The sequence below is a fragment of the Mercenaria mercenaria genome, chromosome 4 (genome assembly GCF_021730395.1).
Source record: "Mercenaria mercenaria strain notata chromosome 4, MADL_Memer_1, whole genome shotgun sequence".
Taxonomy (NCBI): Eukaryota; Metazoa; Mollusca; class Bivalvia; order Venerida; family Veneridae; genus Mercenaria; species Mercenaria mercenaria.
In genome coordinates, this window is record NC_069364.1 from 63,403,449 (window position 1) to 63,424,060 (window position 20,612).

Consider the following 20,612-nt stretch of genomic DNA (forward strand, 5'->3'; position numbering starts at 1 on the left):
AATAAACCTATTGAGCTTGTTTGTAATAAACTTGACTTGATCATTTTAAAGGTGCAAAATAAAGACAAATGAATAGACATAAATCTTAAAAAAAAAAGACTACACATTTTGAAATATAGTACGAAACATTACGATAGCCGTGCAATATTCCCTTGAAATCAGCACATGTACAGAGAAACATATGATTGTTTCTGTATTTTCTTAGACTGACATGGGGGGTAATTTTGTCCTACTTTCGTGTTTACCGCTTTTCCGTAATCGGTCGGAAATTCTTCGGGATCATGTGATTTTAAAATTGTTTCAAACGAATATATATATCCATTTAAGACGCGCAACAAAATAACTGTATTTCCACGACGGTAATAATGCACGATTTGCACGAAAAATATGAGATGTACAAAATTTAAAATTGACAGTGACATATATTAGGCCAAGACAATGTGTTTAATGTCTAAAACCTTATTAAATTAATGTAGCCATGTGTACATAAATAAGTGTATTTAGGTAAATTTCAATCATACTTTGTTTCTGCAGTGTAAGACAGTTACTCATTTATATTCTTAAAATTATACTGAAAAGAGATTAACTGAAAAAGATTACAGACGAAGTTGTAAAAACACTTTTATTCGGGAAGGGCCCGAATTGTCCTTATGAAAACTTGTAGTATAGCTGTATATTACCTGTATTATAAGAATAATTTTCATGAAGTTTTTGAGAGTTACAAAATTGTTGAATTCCATGTGCTAAGTTTGTAAAAATCACGTTATCATTTGGGCATATGATATATTTTGCATCTATTTATAAATTATAGCCTCGTTTCGGAGGATTCTTCCGAAAAAGTCCGAAGATGCTCGACGGGTTTGTAAGCAGTCGGAAAGCATACTTTCGGTTTGACATAGGCAACATTTTTTGTTTATTTGTTAGTTATTCTTGAACATATTCATGACTATTCGGTCAGAACCGATGCAGTGGGCCATATTTTCAGTAAATAGGAAGTCTCAGCTACAAACTCTGGGTTTCATATAATACTCGTTCGGGTTTTAGTAATGGACCTTTAACCTACTCTTGCAAGGGTAATGCACAACATGGTTTGGTACTCTTCAAAACTAGTTTGCCTATCATCCAATGTAATTTACTGTAAATGTAGTCATTTAATCAGTACATCGATTAAATGCAAATAGAAAATATTTCAACAGTATTTTAGTTTTGAAACATTTGAACAAATCTCTGTAACTGGGATGTTTGGACAATACATTGTATAATCAGTTTATTTCATAGGCATGAAATTGAGTTTGTCTCCACCAACCAAAAATTGCCATTTCATAGGTACGAATTTGCAGTTTTCAATTTCTGATGATTAGACAAATAGCAATTTTGTTCACTTGAATACAATTTTGTTGATTGGCACAACCATGAAAATCAGTCCCATAACAAGGTTTACTGCCTTTACAGCCTATATTTGTATATCAATTTCCAACATTATTGCTCCACTGAATATGCCTTTAAGGTAGTTCTGCACTTTTGATAAACCGGAAATGATGGTGTAACGTCATTTATCCGGAAAACGTAGAAGAATGCCTGGATTCGGCGTACAGAAAGGAAAATCAGTTTGTGAATTAAGGACAACCTGTGAATAAATGTATTAAAATGTCACTGTTACTATCTTTCTAAAGTTAAAATATGATATTAAAGCATCTTACACGCTAAATAATTCAAAATAATGTCTTAAAATTAGTTTGAAATAGGCGGTTCACTTTAATCTTAGCCAAATATCTCAAAAATAAGCACAAGGACCTATACATTTTATTTCACCATATAGGCCATATGTTTATTTACGACTGAGATGTTTCATAAAAATCTACATTGTAGAAAACTTTCTACTAGCGAAATGTTATGAAAACTGCGTTTTTCCCATAGACTCCCATTATGAAAAATTGTGGGTCGAAATTTTTCAAATCAGTCTAGCAAACAAGAGGGCCAAGATGGCCCTAGGTCCCTCACCTGAGAAAAACACCATAACAGTGTAAACATGTTTGATCTAGTGATTTCACGGAAACAAATATTCTGACCAATTTTCATTAAGATTGGACCAAAAATGTGGTCTCTAAAGTGTAAACAAGTATTTTCTTCAATTTGATCTAGTGACCTAGTTTTTAAGCCAAGATGACCTCCATTTGAATTTGACCTAGATTTGATCAAGGCAATCATTCTGACTAAATTTCATCAACCTCGATCGAAAAATACAGCCTCTATGGCATACAAAACGTTTTTCTTTGATTTGTCCTAGCGACCTAGTTTTTGACCCCAGATTACCCATATTCAAACTTGATCTTAATTTCATCAAGGCAATCATTCTGACCAAATTTCATGAAGACCAATTGAAAAATACAGTCTCTATTGCATACACAAAGTTTTTCTTTGATTTAACCTAGTGACATAGTTTTTGACCCCAGATGACCCATATTCTAACTTGACCTAGATTTCATCAAGGCAATCATTCTGACTAAATTTTAAGAACATTCATGTAAAATGCAGTCCCTACTGCATACACAAGGTTTTTCTTTAATTTGACCGGGTGACCTAGTTTTTGGCCCTAGATGACCCATATTCAAATTCCACCTAGATTTCATATGGACAAACATTCTGATTAAATTTCATGAAGATCTGGTGCAAAATGCAGCCCCTATTGCATTATTGCATACACAAAGTTTTTATTTGATTTTACATAGTGACCTAGCTTTTGACCCTGGATGACCCATATTCAGACTTGACCTTAATTTAATCCAGGCAATCATTCTGACCAAAATTCATGAAGGTCAATTGAAAAAAACAGCCTCTATTGCATACACAAGGTTTTTCTTTGATTTTACCTAGTGACCTCGTTTTGACCCCAGATAACCCATTTTCAAACTTGGCCTAGATTTTATCAAGGTTATCATTCTGACAAAATTTCATGAAGATCAGTTGAAAAATACAGCCTCTATCGCAAACACAAGGTTTTTCTTTGATTTGACCTAGTGACCTACTTTTTGACCCCAGATAACCCTTTTCAAACTTGGCCTAGATTTCATCAAGGTAATCATTCTGACCAAAATTCATGAAGATCAATTGAAAAATACAGCCTCTATCGCATACACAAGGTGTTTCTTTTATCTGACCTAGTGACCTAGTTTTTGACCCAAGATGACCCATTTTTGAACTCTGCCTAGATTTCATCAAGCGAATCATTCTGACAAAATTTCATGAAGATCAGTTGAAAAATACAGCCTCTATTGCATACACAAGGTTTTTCCATGATTTGACCTAGTGTTTTACCCCAGATGACCCATTTTCGAACTTAGCCTAGATTTAATCAAGGTAATCATTCTGACAAAATTTCATGAAGATCAGTTGAAAAATACAGCCTGTATCGCATACACAAGCTAAATGTTGACAAGACGCCAGACACCGAGCGATCACAATAACTCACCTGTGAGCTAAACATCAAGCACACGACCCTATCTTTTATTTGCTGAATTTTCTTAGTATATTCCAAAGTTCTGAAAAATCAGAGTTTAATCAAATTCTACATTGTAGAAAAAATTTTGATCCTAACATGCAGAACTAAACCTTTTTTCGGAAAGGTCACTGAACCCTTCTTCAGTGAAAAATTGATGGCTCGAGCACTTGGACTGGCTTGATCAAATGACTGTTTTTTTTTTAATGTTCTAGTTTGAACAAGTGGAAACGTTTGATATATTTTGTTCATCCCTTGCAACTTTGAACGAAGAGCATTTTACTGTGTAACGTTTGTGGTTTAAGAGAAGAGAAGACCAGAAATGATTGCTAAATTTGTAATGTTTCTCAAGTTTGACATCATGTATATGAAAAAACACAAAACATTTTATCACAGAAAATATTTCTCCTGGAATGGATCACAAGTCATTCCAAAACTAGTTAGTAACAACAGAAAAGTGGCAATAAATTAACATTAACACAACACATTTAATATTCATACACTTGTATGTTGTCACTCTGAAATTCTCAGCTTTTAAAAATAAAACAACAAATTCAATGTCCAAACTGTTACCTTTTACATGTATTACTGATTTGCTGCAACATTTACTGGGAAAAGACAAATGTTGAATCAACTGTAAAACCAGTTGTAAACTAAATACAATCGAATGCTATTTATTGTCAGGCCTTGGATTTTTCAGGAATTTGCCAAAATAAACGTATTGAGAAAGGAACTTTCAGGCTTAAGAAAGCAGGTTTTCTGACATGTCACAGAATCCCTGGCCTGTACTGTTTGAGAAATAAGCATGTTAGATTCCTGCTAAATGTCATAAAATGGCTTTAATGCCAGCAAATAAATTCTTCTCTAATAAAAAAAAATTTCATCTTTTTTTTTTGATGTATCAAAGATTCTTCAGCATTCGCTTGTTCTATCATGAAGCTAGCAAGAACTAGGCCTATGAAAACAATGACAATGCTTGTGTATGCTTGAGTGCTAGTTATATATTTAAAGCAAAAGAAATGAAATATTTCAGAATCTATAGATATACTTCTCTGAGTGAACACATAGATATTGGACGGAAATTTAATTCAGTAGACTAAAAATTTACAAGCAATAAATGATCAACATGATCTGAAATATTAAAACTCAAAAAATAAAATATCATATTACATATCACAATAGTTTGTTGGATGGAATGTCAAATTGTACATATAAAAACATTTGTAACATATTAACTGTGGAATAAAGCATAATTTAACAATTTATTTTCCTAATCTAAATTAACAATTTAGTTTAATACCTATCTAAGCCTAAAGACTGTATATGAAGTTATGGAAAACTTGGTGAATTCATGTAACTACTATGCATTTACCAATTCAAAACAGATGTTACTTTGCAGAGAAAAAAAAAGAAACTTCCAAAGTTATTTCTACTGGGAAACTTGACCAGTACAGTAACAACACAGAAAGTTTTACAAAATGCTAATTGTTTGATATATTGCTGATAAAGAAATTTGATTAATTCAAAACTTTCTAACTGGAAAGGATGCAATTCATACCGATACCTTTAATTCAGAGCAGATCAACTTTTTAAAATAAATATATTGCAACATGTCAAGGGCGTAGGAGCTTGGGCGGCAGGGGCGGCACCTGCCGCCCCAATATTTCGAGGAGCGGCGAAATGCCGAACTCGTAAATTTTTGGAAAGGCTAGAAATTATAATTGAAAATAAATACAGCGGTCTTCCATTTATCATGAAGTGCATCGGCGACTGATATGTACACAAAATCTTGTCATATCACTGACACCTTGCTAGATCACCTTGGTGACATGGTATTGTACAAAATCGATAATCCGCAACGACCAAGGTCGCTGTATTTTCACGCAACGCAGACTCGGATTATAGGCAATACATTAATTTAATTAATGAAAGTTAATTGTATTTAACTGCTTACTGCCAAAATTGCTATTAATGCTGTGTATCAAATTCTGCCGACAAAGGAAAGTATCTTGAGTAAAACCTGGAACAACTGATACGTATTAGACCTTCCTGGTAAAACACAAACGCAAATCGAGATCTTTAGATGTCTTTACATAAAATATATTAAATATTTTTGACACTTAAACATATTGTTTGAAAATCAAAGGCACAAATGATAATGATTAAATTCAACGCATAAAATGTAGAAAAGTCCTCATAGATCTTACAGATCTAATTAAATTAACAAGTATTACAGCTTCTACATAAAAATATAAAAGGCCAATCAGCCTCGCAATTTTGCATTTCCGAATCGATCATTTAGTTAAAAGATTCGCGAACTCCGTTCATTCAACCCTAAACAGGGAACTGCGTTTTACCTTTATAATGTCATTTAATGACTAAAATGCCACAAGGATTGGATTACCTCTTTAAGTCAGGGTATTGTGCTCGATCCCCTACTTAGATTAATTACTGGTTTTACCCTGGCAAGACATTGTCCTATCTAACATCGTGCCGCCATTACAGTGTTTAAACATAGTAAACTGTAAATAGGGGTGAAAACTCGAAAAAAGAAACGAGTATGTTCAACAGATACTGAGCAGTTCAAGAAGTCGCCAGATTGCACCATTTACTCTAGCTATATGCAAAATTTTCCCGGGGCCACCCCGGACCCCGTTCAAAGGAGGGGGACCCCACCTCCCAACCCCCCCCCTCTCCGCCGCCCCAATGCTCAAATCGTCCCTACGCCCCTGCATGTTTGCAAGTAGCCTATCCCTACGGAATTTTGTGAAAATTGCCATTTTCTATGATGCAAGAAAAAAAGGCAACTTTCAACAAATGTCATACATTCATCTGATCATGTATACTACACATAATCTGGTCACAGGAAGTCTTTCCCTGAATAGCCTGGACATTACTTATTGTCATGCACATCTCTGTAGAATAATACAATGTGTAGCTGTTTGCTTAACCATAATGAACTTTCTCTATGATTAACAATTGTCTACATCAGAAAGATAATCTTCAGTCCAAAGAAATAAACAATACAGTAAGTTTTGTATTTCTCAAGATAAAGTTTAGATCAATTTACTGTTTGATAAATTTTGAAATTTTCTTACTTTTTAATCACTGAATGGCTTATTAGTGACAGATACACTAACAAACTGAATACATAATTTCCAGGATACAGCAAAGCAATTTTTTAATAACTACATAAAAATGAGATAATAGAAAGGTATATGGACATGAGAAGTACCAATGTCTTGTTTGAGGTAGAGATATCTGTTGCTTTGGATTAAACAAGAAATGTGAAGAGATTGCACTCTAACATGACACTAAACAAACACTGTTGACACAAAACTCTAGGAATACAAGCAAAAACTTGCAGCCAAACATTACAGCTATCCTCTTTTGTGATTTTTTGCATGCTCCCAATATAATGTGATTTTGTTTACAGATTGATAAATTGTGTTGAGGCTAATATCATGTTTATGTAATGATAATGTTATCCCGACCAGAGATATTTAAAGGAAAACTGATCTTATGATGATCACAAAATATCTTTCAGAAAAATAAGGTATAAACCATTTAACAGCCAATGAAAAAGAACTGACCAGTCAAAGATTTAACAAGTCTAGATTTGTTAGTTTGATTTGGGTTTAACACCAGATTCACCAGAATTTCAGATAGATAACAGCAGTTAGCTTATACAACCAGTCACCCTGGATTCTGTATGGACTTGTTCTCCAGAAGTAACCAACAACTTTCCCAGCATGAAGGCGTTGTTCTTTTAATCGTTCATCTTGCCTAGATATCAAACTTGCATTCTCCCAATTCATTTTTGTGCTCTTCCAACAGAGCTAACTTGACATGCTCTATTTCAAGTTGAAAATGAACGAGGAAATTGAATAACACTACCTATACACCTCACATATCTTCAATGTATGCAAATGTTCTTACCGAAAAACGAAACTGAAGAACATTCAAGGCTTGTTTTCAGTGTTAACTGCAAGAAAAATATCTCTAGAAGTCTCTTAAAATGAACCTACTGAGTAATTAAAATGGTTTCAAGAGTTCATTTATTCAAATGTGCACAAGGCTTGGAAATAAAATATTGTACATTTTACATGCTCACAGCAGCTGACTGTTTTCTTTCAATTTTTGAAAAAATACTTTGTAACAGCAGACTTGTGTAAAATAAATCACTTATATTCATACATGTTACTTGCATTCAATTCTATTCTATAAAATGCAAAGACATCAGTGAAATAAACTGAATGTTCCAGATTTTTAAATTCAAAATAAAAATCTGCACTTTTCGTCAATTATTGTGAAAAATTTTGTTCCATGAAATACTTCTATTAATGTCTATTCAGTGCCATACAGGCACATATGTTGGATTTGTCTTTATGTTTACAAATTCAGCTGTACACATCCACTCCAAGCCCAAACCTCGATATCTTTGAATGTTTTCTAGTCGGTGACTTTCAAAATATTTGTTTTTGAATTGTTTACGTAAATTAATGTCCATGTGAGATCAGCAGATGTAATTCTCAGTCGAGCTTTATGGTTTTCGGCTTCTACTGATGTCTATGAATGTTTTGTTTGAGATGAGCAGATGTAATTCTCAATCGTGCTCTGTGGTTTCCGGCTTCTATCACTCTTCTCTGAGTAATTGGTGTGTGACCTTTGAAACCGCTCACCTGAAATAAAAAAATCCAATAAATGAAGACTAAAATCACTCCTGGCTAGGTACTTTACAGCAACTAAGTTAAATTATAATAAGGATATAATCTGGACCAATATTCATTGTGTTTCCAAGTTAAGAATTTTCCAAAGTTACAATTTACAATATTAATTTTGTTCTCTTCAAAACTTATGACATATAAAGCACGAATTATTACTGATGTTTGTTGTAACCATTTCAAATCAAAGTTTTAAAATTTCCCTGAAACTGATATTGGGAGTGCTTTACAGATGTCCAGATTTCTGATGTCTATGAAACCAATATAAGTAATAAATCAGTGACCAGTAAATGTATATACATTAAATGACTGTATATGTAAGTATGCTTGTAACAAAGAAATAATGAAACAAAACAACACTGTATTTTATTTAATATAAATCATATGTATAACAGGTGTAATGTTCAAAATTATACTTTACAGAGTTTTTCAGACTATTTTCAGAATAAAGTTGACCATTTAAAACAGTCACAGGTTCCATTCTGATTTGTCAATGATTAATACAGAAATAAGACATAAAAGCAGGGAAGGTTTTGTGTTCAGTGTCAAGTCCATTCTTTTATTTTCTCGCAGACTTCCAGCTACTGTGATCTCAAAAATGTAATTCCTTTCACAGCTATCCCAGGTATAATGCCATAGTATAATTGCTATGTTTAATATACAGACAACCTATAGCAATGTTCAGATTATATTTAGGTGCACACTTCAAACAGAACAAGAGAAGCTTGCCAGAAATAGAGTGAAGGTAATAGATCAGACTTTTGTTTCATTTAAAGAAAAATTTTTGTTGAAGAAAGCCTTCTTTAAGATATTAAATGCAACACAAAGTTTGTAAACAGTAACATAATCTCAGTCACAATCCAGCATATATTCTTGTTGGTAGGGTTTAACATATTTTTTCAGCAGTATTCCAACAAATGACTGTACATGAAAGTCTTTGGTTCAACAGACTGGGGTTAATAACTTGAGATATAGTCTTCGGTTCATCCATCACTCACAACAGAAATCTATCTAAGATATAAGACCTGAGCCCAGAACTGTCATATTTGTCTATTTTGGTCTTGAAGTTCATCAGGAATATTTTTAATCTTGCCTTTGACATAGTAACAGTCAATGTTCAGACATCATTGCAATCATGATAAATTAAACTGAAGCTTATTAATTTTGGCCTTTTTTCCATATGAAAACCAAATAAATAAGCATCCATATACTGCAGACTTGCTTTACATTCAAAGTAAAGAAACTTGACAAGGATGTTCTTTGCCTGGAATCCCTACATAATATCATGGTGGTAATATGTTTAGTTTGAAATTATATATTCAAATGTCTTTACTTTAAGTCATATAGCTCACTATCAAACAGTTTGCTTTTCAACCCAGATACAAGCCCTGCCTCCCACCCCAACTTCTATGAAATCATATTTATATTACACTCACTAAATATAACGACTGGGTTGCATAATTAATCTAAGTGAAATGTAAGTAAGAAACCAATTGAAATCTTTCACAGTTATCACAGGGGTGACATTAGTAAGTGATATCATGTTTATTTTGATAATAAGGCTGAGTATCATTGACAGCTTACCAAATCATGTTATATATGTTACCCTTGGCAACTGAAATATACATACAACCCATTATTAATATTACCGGGTATGTTACCTTCAGCAACCAAAATATAAACACAACCCATTATAAACTAGAATTATGTCCGTAGCACACAGATGCCCCCAACATACTGCACCATCCTATGCCTATTTTGTGAAATCAAAAAGGGCCAAAGTTCTAGAAAAAAAATCCATTAATTATGGTCACTGTCAAGTCAAGGTCCTCCATCTGTGGAACTTTCAAGCATATCCCTTCAATAGCGTTGAGTTGTACACACAAGATTTTTCTCTATATTCTATGTAGCAAAACTATCAAGGGCCATAACTGCAGTAAAATTAGTCACAGCAAAAGTGCCTTTTTTCATGGTCATCTGCACATCCAGCTTGTTCATATGTGAAAGTTTGAAGCAAATCAGGCTAATAAGTGTGGGAGGAGTTGGATACACAATACCGACAACAGCAACGCTAATATGCCCCTCACATATTAAATGTGGTGGGGGCATAAAAGTTCTCATGGTGAAGTCTGGGAAGTGGTAAGGTAGAGGTAAGGATAAAATCTACAGAGACAAGCTAGAAGTTATTCTTATACATTGTTGTTTTAGGCTTAGCATCCTTTTCCAACAGAGTTTCAGTTAATGGTATGTATCACCTGACCAGTGCTGCCCTGTTCTCGATAAATAACTGCCAACTTCTCTAATGAATCAGAGGTGGAGAACAAATGATTTCAAACACAATGTCTTTTATCAAATTGTCACAGAAAACAAGTGCCTTGCCCATGAATCTGACTTTCCATCGTCCGTAGATCTAAACCCTCCCTACTGAGCTATGTGGGAAGGCCATTATTCTCATTCTCCCAAGTATGTATGAAGATCTGAAAATCACAAGTAAAAGTTGGTTTATTTTATAGGGCTGAATGACTTAAAGGGAGGGAATTAAATCAATGCTGTCGGAGGAATTTTCCCTTAACCATCAAGCAGGTTAATGATAAAACTTAGAAGTCAGTAATTTTTGTTCAAAGCAAAATAGTATGTGCTTGCTTGGAAATTCTATGTGGATATTGGTGTCAAACAGTTTTACCACGGCAGATTTATCACTCAGTATCTCTGAAAACATGCAATATAAAATATACAATTAACAAAGAACATAAAACTGATAGGCACTTGTAAAGAACACACACAGTTACAAGTACCAAACACTATTACAAGTGTTAAACACTTAAATTCTTAATTGCAACCAATGATTGAACATTCTGAAATACTTACCTGTACACAATGGTTATTTTACATCTGCGCTAGGAAATAACAGGGAATTTGATTATCTAGCAGTTTCAGAGTGGAAAGGGAAACCAAGACGAAACAAGGGCCATTATCAGGCTTAAAGTCAGAATAAAACTAAAATATAACCTTAAGAATTCACTTACATGAAGGTTTTGTATATAACTGAATATCTAGAAACTTGAAACCACTATATAATAAAGTATACTGTATGTTAGGCAAATCAAAAACAACTCTATATAAAGTCAAACAAAGTTCTTTCCTACATCATATCACATATACACAATGCTTTATACAGTCAAACTTTGTTTGCTCGAACTGGAATAATTCAAACACTGCCCTTTGCTCAAACTCATCTTTATGTCCCAGCAAAATCCCTGTATAATATAAATGGCTCAAACTACAGATGACTCAAACAAATTTTACCTGTCATGCTGAGTTCAAGCAAACACAGTTTGACTGTACATGTGTATGACTATAACCATATGAAACTGAAGCAGACTTACAACAAACATTGACCATTCACAAATACAGACAGCATGTAAAATGCAAACATTATATAACTGAAGCAACCACTGGCAGATCAAGGTTAGAGCTATGCATTTCCCCTACAGAGCTAAAATTTAAATAAGATAGGTCTTTGCTATCTGCAAAAATAAGCAGGTACGGTATTACAATAACTAAATCAGTACATTTCCCATGTCCCCAAAATTAGTGCCAGTCCCTTCCTTCCTACTGAAATTCCTGGATCTGCCTCGGACAACATCTAGCAGTTTATGAACAACAAACAGACGATGTCTTACAGAATCTTCTTCCGACTTAATTTCCTCCTATCAGCAGAAGTTTTGGAGAGAAAAAAAGTAAAATGAGTAACTGACAACTTCTGCAACAAAAATGTTTAATCTTTCAGTTTTGTTAAAAACTGACAAAGTGATCAGCTAATGCATTGTTAACTTGTCGAAATGATTGTATTTTTCTGTCTATACTGCTGGTATAACATATAGGTTAGGGGTATGATTAACCCTGTTCTCATTGTATAAACGAAATCATATCATGCAGGTACATCTATTCTAACTTGTATGTTTGTCACAGTCAATGCTTATTTTGTTCTCTAAAATGCCTTTAATTTACATTTTTACGCTGTTATAACGTTTGCAATAACTCTACAAAAAGTAAAGTCTGTTGGTTTTTTTACCCATATTTTTAATTCAGTACAGCAATAGACCCCTAGAGACAGCAACTGAGGAAAGTTAACAGTTGTGTGATATGATGAACTGATGAAGAGATGTGTGCAAAGTTAAGACAAAAGAAACATGTTAGAATGAACAGGTACAGAATTTTATTACAGTTAACGTAAACAAATGGAACGAACAAATAAAAGTAAGGTTTGAAGACTAGAGTGTTACCTTTCCATCTGCAGTAAGAAATGATGATCTCTAGAATGAGTCAGTAAAAATTCTTCTTTCATGATTTGTTAAGAAATGTTACAAATGTTTTTTGTCCTATAAATGTATGTTGTCACACTAAAAGGACCATCCTTTTAGTGTCATTATTTTTCTTATCATTTGTCATATATTTTTGTGGCAACTATTCCAAGTTACTTGAGAATAAACTAAAAAAATATGACGTCATTTACACACTGCCAAATTATTTATTTAGCAAAATACCTTTAAAATAGATTAAATTCTACAGTTTCTTGAATTTAAAAATGTGAAACATGACAATGCCTTGCATCCTAACTGTTTTAAATTATTTAAGACGACTTTTCAGGAGGAATTAACAATGAAAAAATGTTGCCTTTTCCCTTCAAAATTTACAAATCTGCAAAAATATACTTTATTTTATAAATCTGCAAAAACCAGAATAGTAAAAGTCTATGTAACTAGATGATCCTTTTAAGCCAAACAACTCGCAAATGTGCAAACAGCATTTTATGATGTTGCATATCACTGAATGTTTATTTATATCACAGACAGACAAGATGAGATAATTTCTTCATTAAACAGCCATTATTAAGTCCTAGAATTTAAAGTACTGCTGTAGAAAACAAATCATTCATGAAATACACACTGTTACTCTGTGCAAAAAGGAAAAAAAATGGTAGTGCAATATTTTCTGATCTTTTCATCACAAAGATTTATTGCTAGCTTTAAATCAGCATTTATTTTAGTGCTACTATGAAATCATTAATACATGAGGGATTCATTTTCATGGATATTGTATATACATAAATCAATAAAAGTAAAACAAATAAAATTCCAATCTTCAAAAAGTTGAAATCCACAAATTCATATCGCCGCAAATTGGCTAACTTGGCCGAAAACATGAAATATTAATGATTCCACAGTGTATTAATGAGCGAAAATGAAAATAAAAGAACTTTGTTATAAAAGCGATTAATATCAGGGATTCCCTAAGATGATGTTTTCTTGTCATTAATTAATTTCCCAGAAGCTGCATGCCTTCTAGTATGTGTTTCAATCAGTTAAGTAGTGCCATGTCTTGCAGAAACAAGGACGAAAATGTTAATCAACTTACATGTACAGCAACCTGTCGCACTGGCTGCTGTTGCTGTTGCTGTTGTGGCGCAGGCTGACTCTGTGGGCTCATATCTGACACACCTTCAGCAGCTGAAATATTGCAGTTTAAACAATACTTTAGATTTATTAAATTTTACTATAGAAACGTTATTAAGAGAAAAACACTGTTAATTTACACCAGAGGTTGAGAAATTCTGAAAGGTAGGAAGAAAACTGTTTTAAACCCAATATGGAGAAAAATGTACATATATTTCCATACACCACTCTGGTAAATGGTACATATCTATTTCTTTATAATGAATACTTTATTACCTTAACTGATAGTGTGTTGATAATAAAACTTAGCTTGGGGACCAGTCTCAAAACTTCAACATCTGATTGGCTGTTTCTGAGCATAATCTTGAAATCGACTAATGGAAAGATTTCATTCCAAGACTGGTCATAAAACTCAGTTTTTTAGAACACTGCTTGACAATGTATAAGAACCTTACGCAAAGATTTATTAAGATGAGATCTGAATTACACCACAATACTAAATACAATGTTTTAAATTCTGGGACACCCCGTACATTTGTAATAACTTACTTTTAAGTTTGTCATTTAGTCTATCTAACGATTCCATTAACCTCTGTTCCTCTACTGAAAGCGCTGACTTTACTGAAACACAAAATAAATTTCTCACTCAGAACCAAACAAGAGCTGTCACTATTAGTGACAAATGTCCCCGAAGTGTGCCCAGGAATGCTACAGTTGTCTGTGCAAAATATGCCAGAATAGTTTAGGTGTGAATTTTAAGCCATATATCAACAACAAAAACAAAAATAATGACTGCATGCAGAAAACTGATGTCAAATTGTGTCCTTGACCTTGACCAAAGAGATCCAGGTCATTGACAAGACACACCCTTGGTATTAGATGAACATTTGTGCAAACTAATTTCAAAATCCCTCCATGTGCCAAAGAGATATGGACCGGACACGAAAAAAAAATCACACATTATTTTGTGACATTGACCTTGACCTCAGATACACAGGTCATAAGCTTTTAAGATTTTCGGGGGGCATAAAAATATAAAACAGTTGTTATTTTGCAACTAAGCTATGTATCAATATATCAAGATTATTTAAAGATAACACGGTAAAATTTTTTGAAAATGTTTGTTTCAGAAATATTTGAGACAAGAATACCTTTAGGTTGAGGTCTAGCAGTATTATAGGCAAGTTGTCGAGACTGGGCCTCCTCCATAGCTTGATGTATTCTACTCTCAGATACAGACTGATCTGCTAACTGCTCCGCCGCCAGAAACCCTGCCATACTCTCTGTCACTGAAATACATTGCCATAAGGTCATCTACAGATCATTAAAGGTGGTTTGTTTTTTTTTGGTTAGAATAGGAACTTGTTTTATCACAAAACTTGCGAAACAATTGTAATAATTATTGGTTAGAAATAAAGTGCCTTTCTACATTTCATATTCTAGTTAACTGAATTACAAATTAAATATAGGTTTTAATGTAACCTGAATGTCTATGACATACACAGCGTTTAAACCTTAGTTTCAGATATTGAAGTATGAATTATATAAACTCAGTTTACAGCTAAACATGGTATATCTCTGCCGATACAGTGGAAAAGTACACTTAAGGGAAAAGCAGTAACAGCAATGTATATTGAAGACTACACCTACCATCAGCACCATTAATAATAGGCCCAGAAGGTTGAGGTTCTGAGTTACTTTGTACCGGAGCCTGGTACACAGTGTAACCCTGCTGCTGCTGCTGTTGTTCTTGTTGTCGTGACTTAAGACTGTTTGGGTTTGGTTGTTGTTTTCGCTGTTGTAGCAGACCGTAACGTCGTGTGTATGAATTAGGTGCACTATCAAGAGAGTTCTGTCTACGTAATGAAAGACTGGTATTGCTATTGTGACCTGGTTGTTGGGCTACCCTATTTAAACTGTTGAACTGGCCTAAAGCATTTCCATCAATGTATGTATGTGCAACTGGGGCTGCCTGACGTGAGCCCCCTGTCTGGCCATCAGTTTGAACCCCATCAGGCGTTGCTTGGGAATTCCTACTGAGACAGTTACGTAATTTGTCCCATAAAAAGTTGATCTCATCATCAGTTGGGGTCCGATCAATTCGTAAACCATTTTCATTATACACAGCACAATCATATTTAGAACTGTTCCCTCCCTGAGAGGGACCGTTTACACTGCCTGCAGGGACTGGACCCTGCTTGTTATAACCAGGATATATAAACGGGGCACTTTCACTCTTAGGCATCACAATACTTGATACAGCATAGTTCACTTTCTGTTGTGGATGTGTGTAACTCACAGAATTCATAGCATAGACTGACGTCTGATTGATTGGCTCTTGCCATAGCCGGAACTTTCTCCATAAAATTATTATTTACAACGGTAACTTTCTCGTTAACATTGTCCAGATTTTGTGTACTTTGTGTAATGATATGAGCTGCAGCCTGGGGTCGTACAATCTGTGTTTTTGCACGTGGAATGGTGCTTGTTCGAACAGTACTAGCACTTGAGGCTCGAGGGGGCTTACTATCTATCTTTGGAGATAAAGTCTTTGTTGTAACTGCTGATACTGGCCTTGATGGCTTGTGGCTCACTGCATCTAGAAATAAATCAAAATTATCTTGGTAAACATGTATTAAAGCATAGAAATAGCTAGACAGTACAGTTTTGTTTTTAAAGGGCCACATATGTTTACTCTCAAGGTTCAAAGTAGGATATTGTTACAACATGACGATTCAACTGTCATGTACTGACAGCAAAAGACCTTTCGCTCCATTTCTTGTAGACTAGATTTTCAAAAACTATGTTCATATGCTACAGTTCTGTAAGTTTATATCTTCTAAATTTATGCAAAATGTAAAAATAGAAAACACTTTAAAGGAGAACACTAAAATTCAATTCCTTATACAACATGCCAAAATGCCTAGAAAAATGTTATCTCAGTCCAGATCTCTATAACATGTCATTTTTATGTATCTAAGTGAAATATGTTTCGATGAAAACAATGTTAAAGAGCTATCCATCCATCTATCCAATCCATCCATCCACATGGATACAGTCAAAACACTTACAGACACTGGATATGGGCAAAATAATATATCTTTTTATATCTGCAAATCAATGGAACTGTTCAAATTACATTCATCCTTCATGACTTATACCTCAATACCTGTAACCAAATGTCTTTGTACCAATATCAGTGATAACTGTATGACAGTATTCTTCAGGTTCAGACTGTATAGATGAGTGACTTACCATTATTTCTCTTCACAAACAGTTTACTGTCCCCCTCTCCACTCTGTTCTGGTTCATCATCATAGCATAGATCTGCAAATCTTACATTCTTCTTTGTAGGCTGAAATCATACAATCACTTTCAATTACTTAACATGCCTGAACTATTATCAAGCAGAAATAATTAATATATGAGAAAATTGTAATCTAGCTGTGAGCCTAACAAATTCCCTCCCAGACAAAAGTCAAAAACCCCCACTATTTTTTTTATGAAACCCATCTCCAACAACATTAAAATTTAAATGGGGACAAAATGACGCTAAATGTTTAAAACAGGCAAAATTTCTATGATTTTGAGCAGTCAGGAAAAAAGGTCTTACTAATGATAACAATTCTAAAATTTTTTTTTTCTCCACCAGAATTTTTGTTAATGAGAGAGGTTTTTCCTATCTGTAAAATACAGCAGCAGGCTTTTTATCAATGCTTCATTAAAAATCACTGAGAGAGGTTTGTCTGGGCGGGGCTTTGTTGTATGCTCCCATTAACCTAGCTGTGATCCTGAGTGTTTGACTAGTACTACAAGTTATTTGTCGTCATGACACTTACAATACAGAACAGTCATAGAAACAACATACTAGTAAATCTGAACATGGGACAATTTGTATTTGACAACACTCTTTAACCCTTACCCTGCTAAATTTCTAAAATGAACTTATCCATCTTTCAATTTGGACAGTACCATTAACTGTTAAAAGGGGTGCTTACCAAAAAGATACTGATGTGCAGGCTGATCATGATCTGCACTGGTCGCAAACTCAGAATCAATCGTGTCCAGCATGATAAGGGTTAAAATTCTTTCTCTTTGTATACATTATAAAACCACCCATAAAACTGCATGCTTTCCATGAGGAAAATATTTCAAATGCAGATGGCAAGCAGAAATCTTGATAAATACAAAACACTAAAAGGTACCTTTGACAGTCTCTACTACACTAAATGTAAGCTGTGAAAGCTTTGTTTAAGCAAGAAAGTCGCTAAACATTCTTTAAAGGCCAAAGGAAGAGAAGCAAAAATTGCAACCTTCATGCATTTCTATTTTTTTAATTCTACAAACTCTACCTATAAAATGTGTCAAGTGACCATATATTTCTGCTCTAAATATTATGTGGAAGGAATTGATTTTTATTGTGAACTAAACTATAAACAGAAGGGTAAGACTTGTCTCTCAAACCATGATATTAACATTTCTAAAGATCAGTAGATATGTCAGATTGCTGTCTTAATATCTTTTGGGAAACAAAGAAAATGTCCTTATGTTGTTGTTTTTCTTCATAGAAAATTCCATTTTGCACATTTTAATTTACAGTCAAAATTCGTTCGCTCGAACTCTATGGAACTAACAAAATTTGTTCGAGTTATCGGTTGTTTGAGCTACTGAACAAAACACATTATACATAGGTTTTGCCAGGATTTGACGACAAGTTCGAGAAAAGGGTGATGTATGAATTATCCGAGTCCGATACGGACTGTACATGATCGTGAATAAATTTTATAGTCTTCTATTCTGATAAATGAAACTGCTTCTTTTCATTCAGGAGAGGGACTTGTCATTTGAAATAAAAGACTGACCTGAAAAAGGAATAAGCTGACATATTAAGGTTAAACAGTTCTTCTTATTAATCCAACTGGGAGTTGCTACTACCTTATTTTAGTAAGATTTCAGCATGCAGTTAATGCATATAGATACACACACCTACATGGAAATGACTGGTAGTATAGTGCTACATGAACGATATCACACTCAATTTTACAATTTTTATATTTGGGTATACTGGTATTACAGCTATTACTTTTCTAATTTATATTTTACAGTATAGTTAGACATTATCAACATTAAGATGTAGTTAACACACAAACACGTAACATAAGGATGTAACTGGTCAACAACTTCAGAACATATTATTCTATGGATTCATTATTTTTGCCCTTACTCATAGGCAAAGAATATGTACCGGCAGGCAAAACAAAGGAAAAAGCAGGTATTATAAATCTTTTCACACATGTATGTTAACAGCTAAAGCATAATAATGAATCCACATCTAGAAACAAAGTTTTGATATAATGTACTTGAGATTTATATAAAGCATGCATGTTTGGACATACCGTTGGTGGTGGATTTTTAAGTCGTTCCTTCTCTCTTAGCATCTAGTTACATTAACATCAAGAATAGTTATGCATATAATATACATATACAATGTATTGTAATTATCCAGAGATAGTTCCATATTGTTTATGTTAATCCCTAATATTTCTGTAGAGGATCATTAACCAAACCCAGGAATTAATTAGTATTATCAACCACTTATTTTCAGCCTAAACATACATGAAAATCTACTGACCCTCCACAGAACTGTACAAATTTTAACCAATAACAAGAGCTGTCCATAAGACAGCATGCTCGACTTCTCTCAGTGCTTGACTCTGAATTAGAGCTTTGCCAGTAAATAGTTTATAAAACTTTAACCAAAAAATTTCTAAGTTAAAAAGGGGCATTACTCTGTCAAATTCAAACAGAGTTATGGGGATTATTTCTCCTGGTGCAGACTTTGATAATAAATAACTATTTTAAGTTTCAAGTCAAAAGCTTTCATAGTAACAAAGTTAACCAACGGCGACGGTGACACCAGGGGGAGTGCAATAGCTCTACCTTTTCTTCAAAAAGTTAAGCTAAAAATGTTAGAATCTTGCAGGAAGTCATACAAGAATGTTTAAAAGGAACAGTAAGTTACATAATGTATAAACCCATTTATTACATCATAACAGTTAACATTCATTCATGCATTCTTAGTCTGATTTAAAAGTGATCTAGTATAAACATGTATTTTCACAATGGCTAAGTGATATCACCATGTGATGTCATACTGACTCTCTACATGCAGCCTCAGCCCAGAATTAAAGATTTGAAACCAAGTATATTATCCAAATAACTCGTTATTGTATGAACTCATACAAATAACTTCTGTCAAAGGCTAGTTTGTATTTCTGAATTTACAAATGTTTGTGATTTTGATGCATAAACATAAAATTGTAATCAAACATTACCAAGCCAAAAATCACTTACTGTAAAATCAGAAATTTTCTTAAGGGATTTATTTTCAATATATCTGATTTTCAATATATCTGACGTTTGCTGTTTCGAAAATAATACTTGTAAAGTATTTTTGTTGTTATTCAGTCCTATGTTATCACAAATTGGTCCGATATTGATACTCTATCACACAAACTATTCCTTATTTTAAACAGAGCAAACTTTCAGCCTAAAGAAAATATATGAATTTTCCAGTATACAGTGCTCAGCAGTTTTGCTGAAAATACAATGGTGCAAAACATAAAATAATTATCACAATAAAATGTATTTTCAAAACTCTACAAGAATCTCACATCACCAAGACAAAGCTAACACTTTAAATACATACCCTTTGTTCCTTTTCTTCAGCACTAGTCTGCAGGTGTACACGTGTAATTTCCAAGCTGTCACGTATCTCCTTCATATTGCCCGTGGAACCAGATTTCTTTAGAATTCCCCCAGTCTTCTTGCCACTTCCTGTCCGCTTTAAAATGCTCTTCACATCTGCACAATTTAAAAAATGTGTGCTTTTTAAACTTTCTATAGTACGTACATCTGAAGTTATCACTCCATATA

General features: G+C 33.7%; 1 protein-coding gene across 1 annotated transcript in view; it reads right to left on the reverse strand.

The window, feature by feature from the left end:
* Positions 1 to 4,567: 4,567 nt before the first annotated feature.
* LOC123551937 (uncharacterized) overlaps positions 4,568 to 20,612 on the reverse strand; it is a 34,419-nt gene continuing 18,374 nt past the window's right edge. The window contains 11 exon segments of the mRNA XM_045341249.2: positions 4,568 to 8,178; positions 11,904 to 11,930; positions 12,507 to 12,536; positions 13,639 to 13,730; positions 14,226 to 14,297; positions 14,828 to 14,965; positions 15,327 to 15,958; positions 15,960 to 16,275; positions 16,932 to 17,031; positions 19,073 to 19,114; positions 20,386 to 20,540. Of these exon segments, the coding sequence (XP_045197184.2) occupies positions 8,056 to 8,178; positions 11,904 to 11,930; positions 12,507 to 12,536; positions 13,639 to 13,730; positions 14,226 to 14,297; positions 14,828 to 14,965; positions 15,327 to 15,958; positions 15,960 to 16,275; positions 16,932 to 17,031; positions 19,073 to 19,114; positions 20,386 to 20,540 (1,727 nt within the window). The 3' untranslated portion in view covers positions 4,568 to 8,055.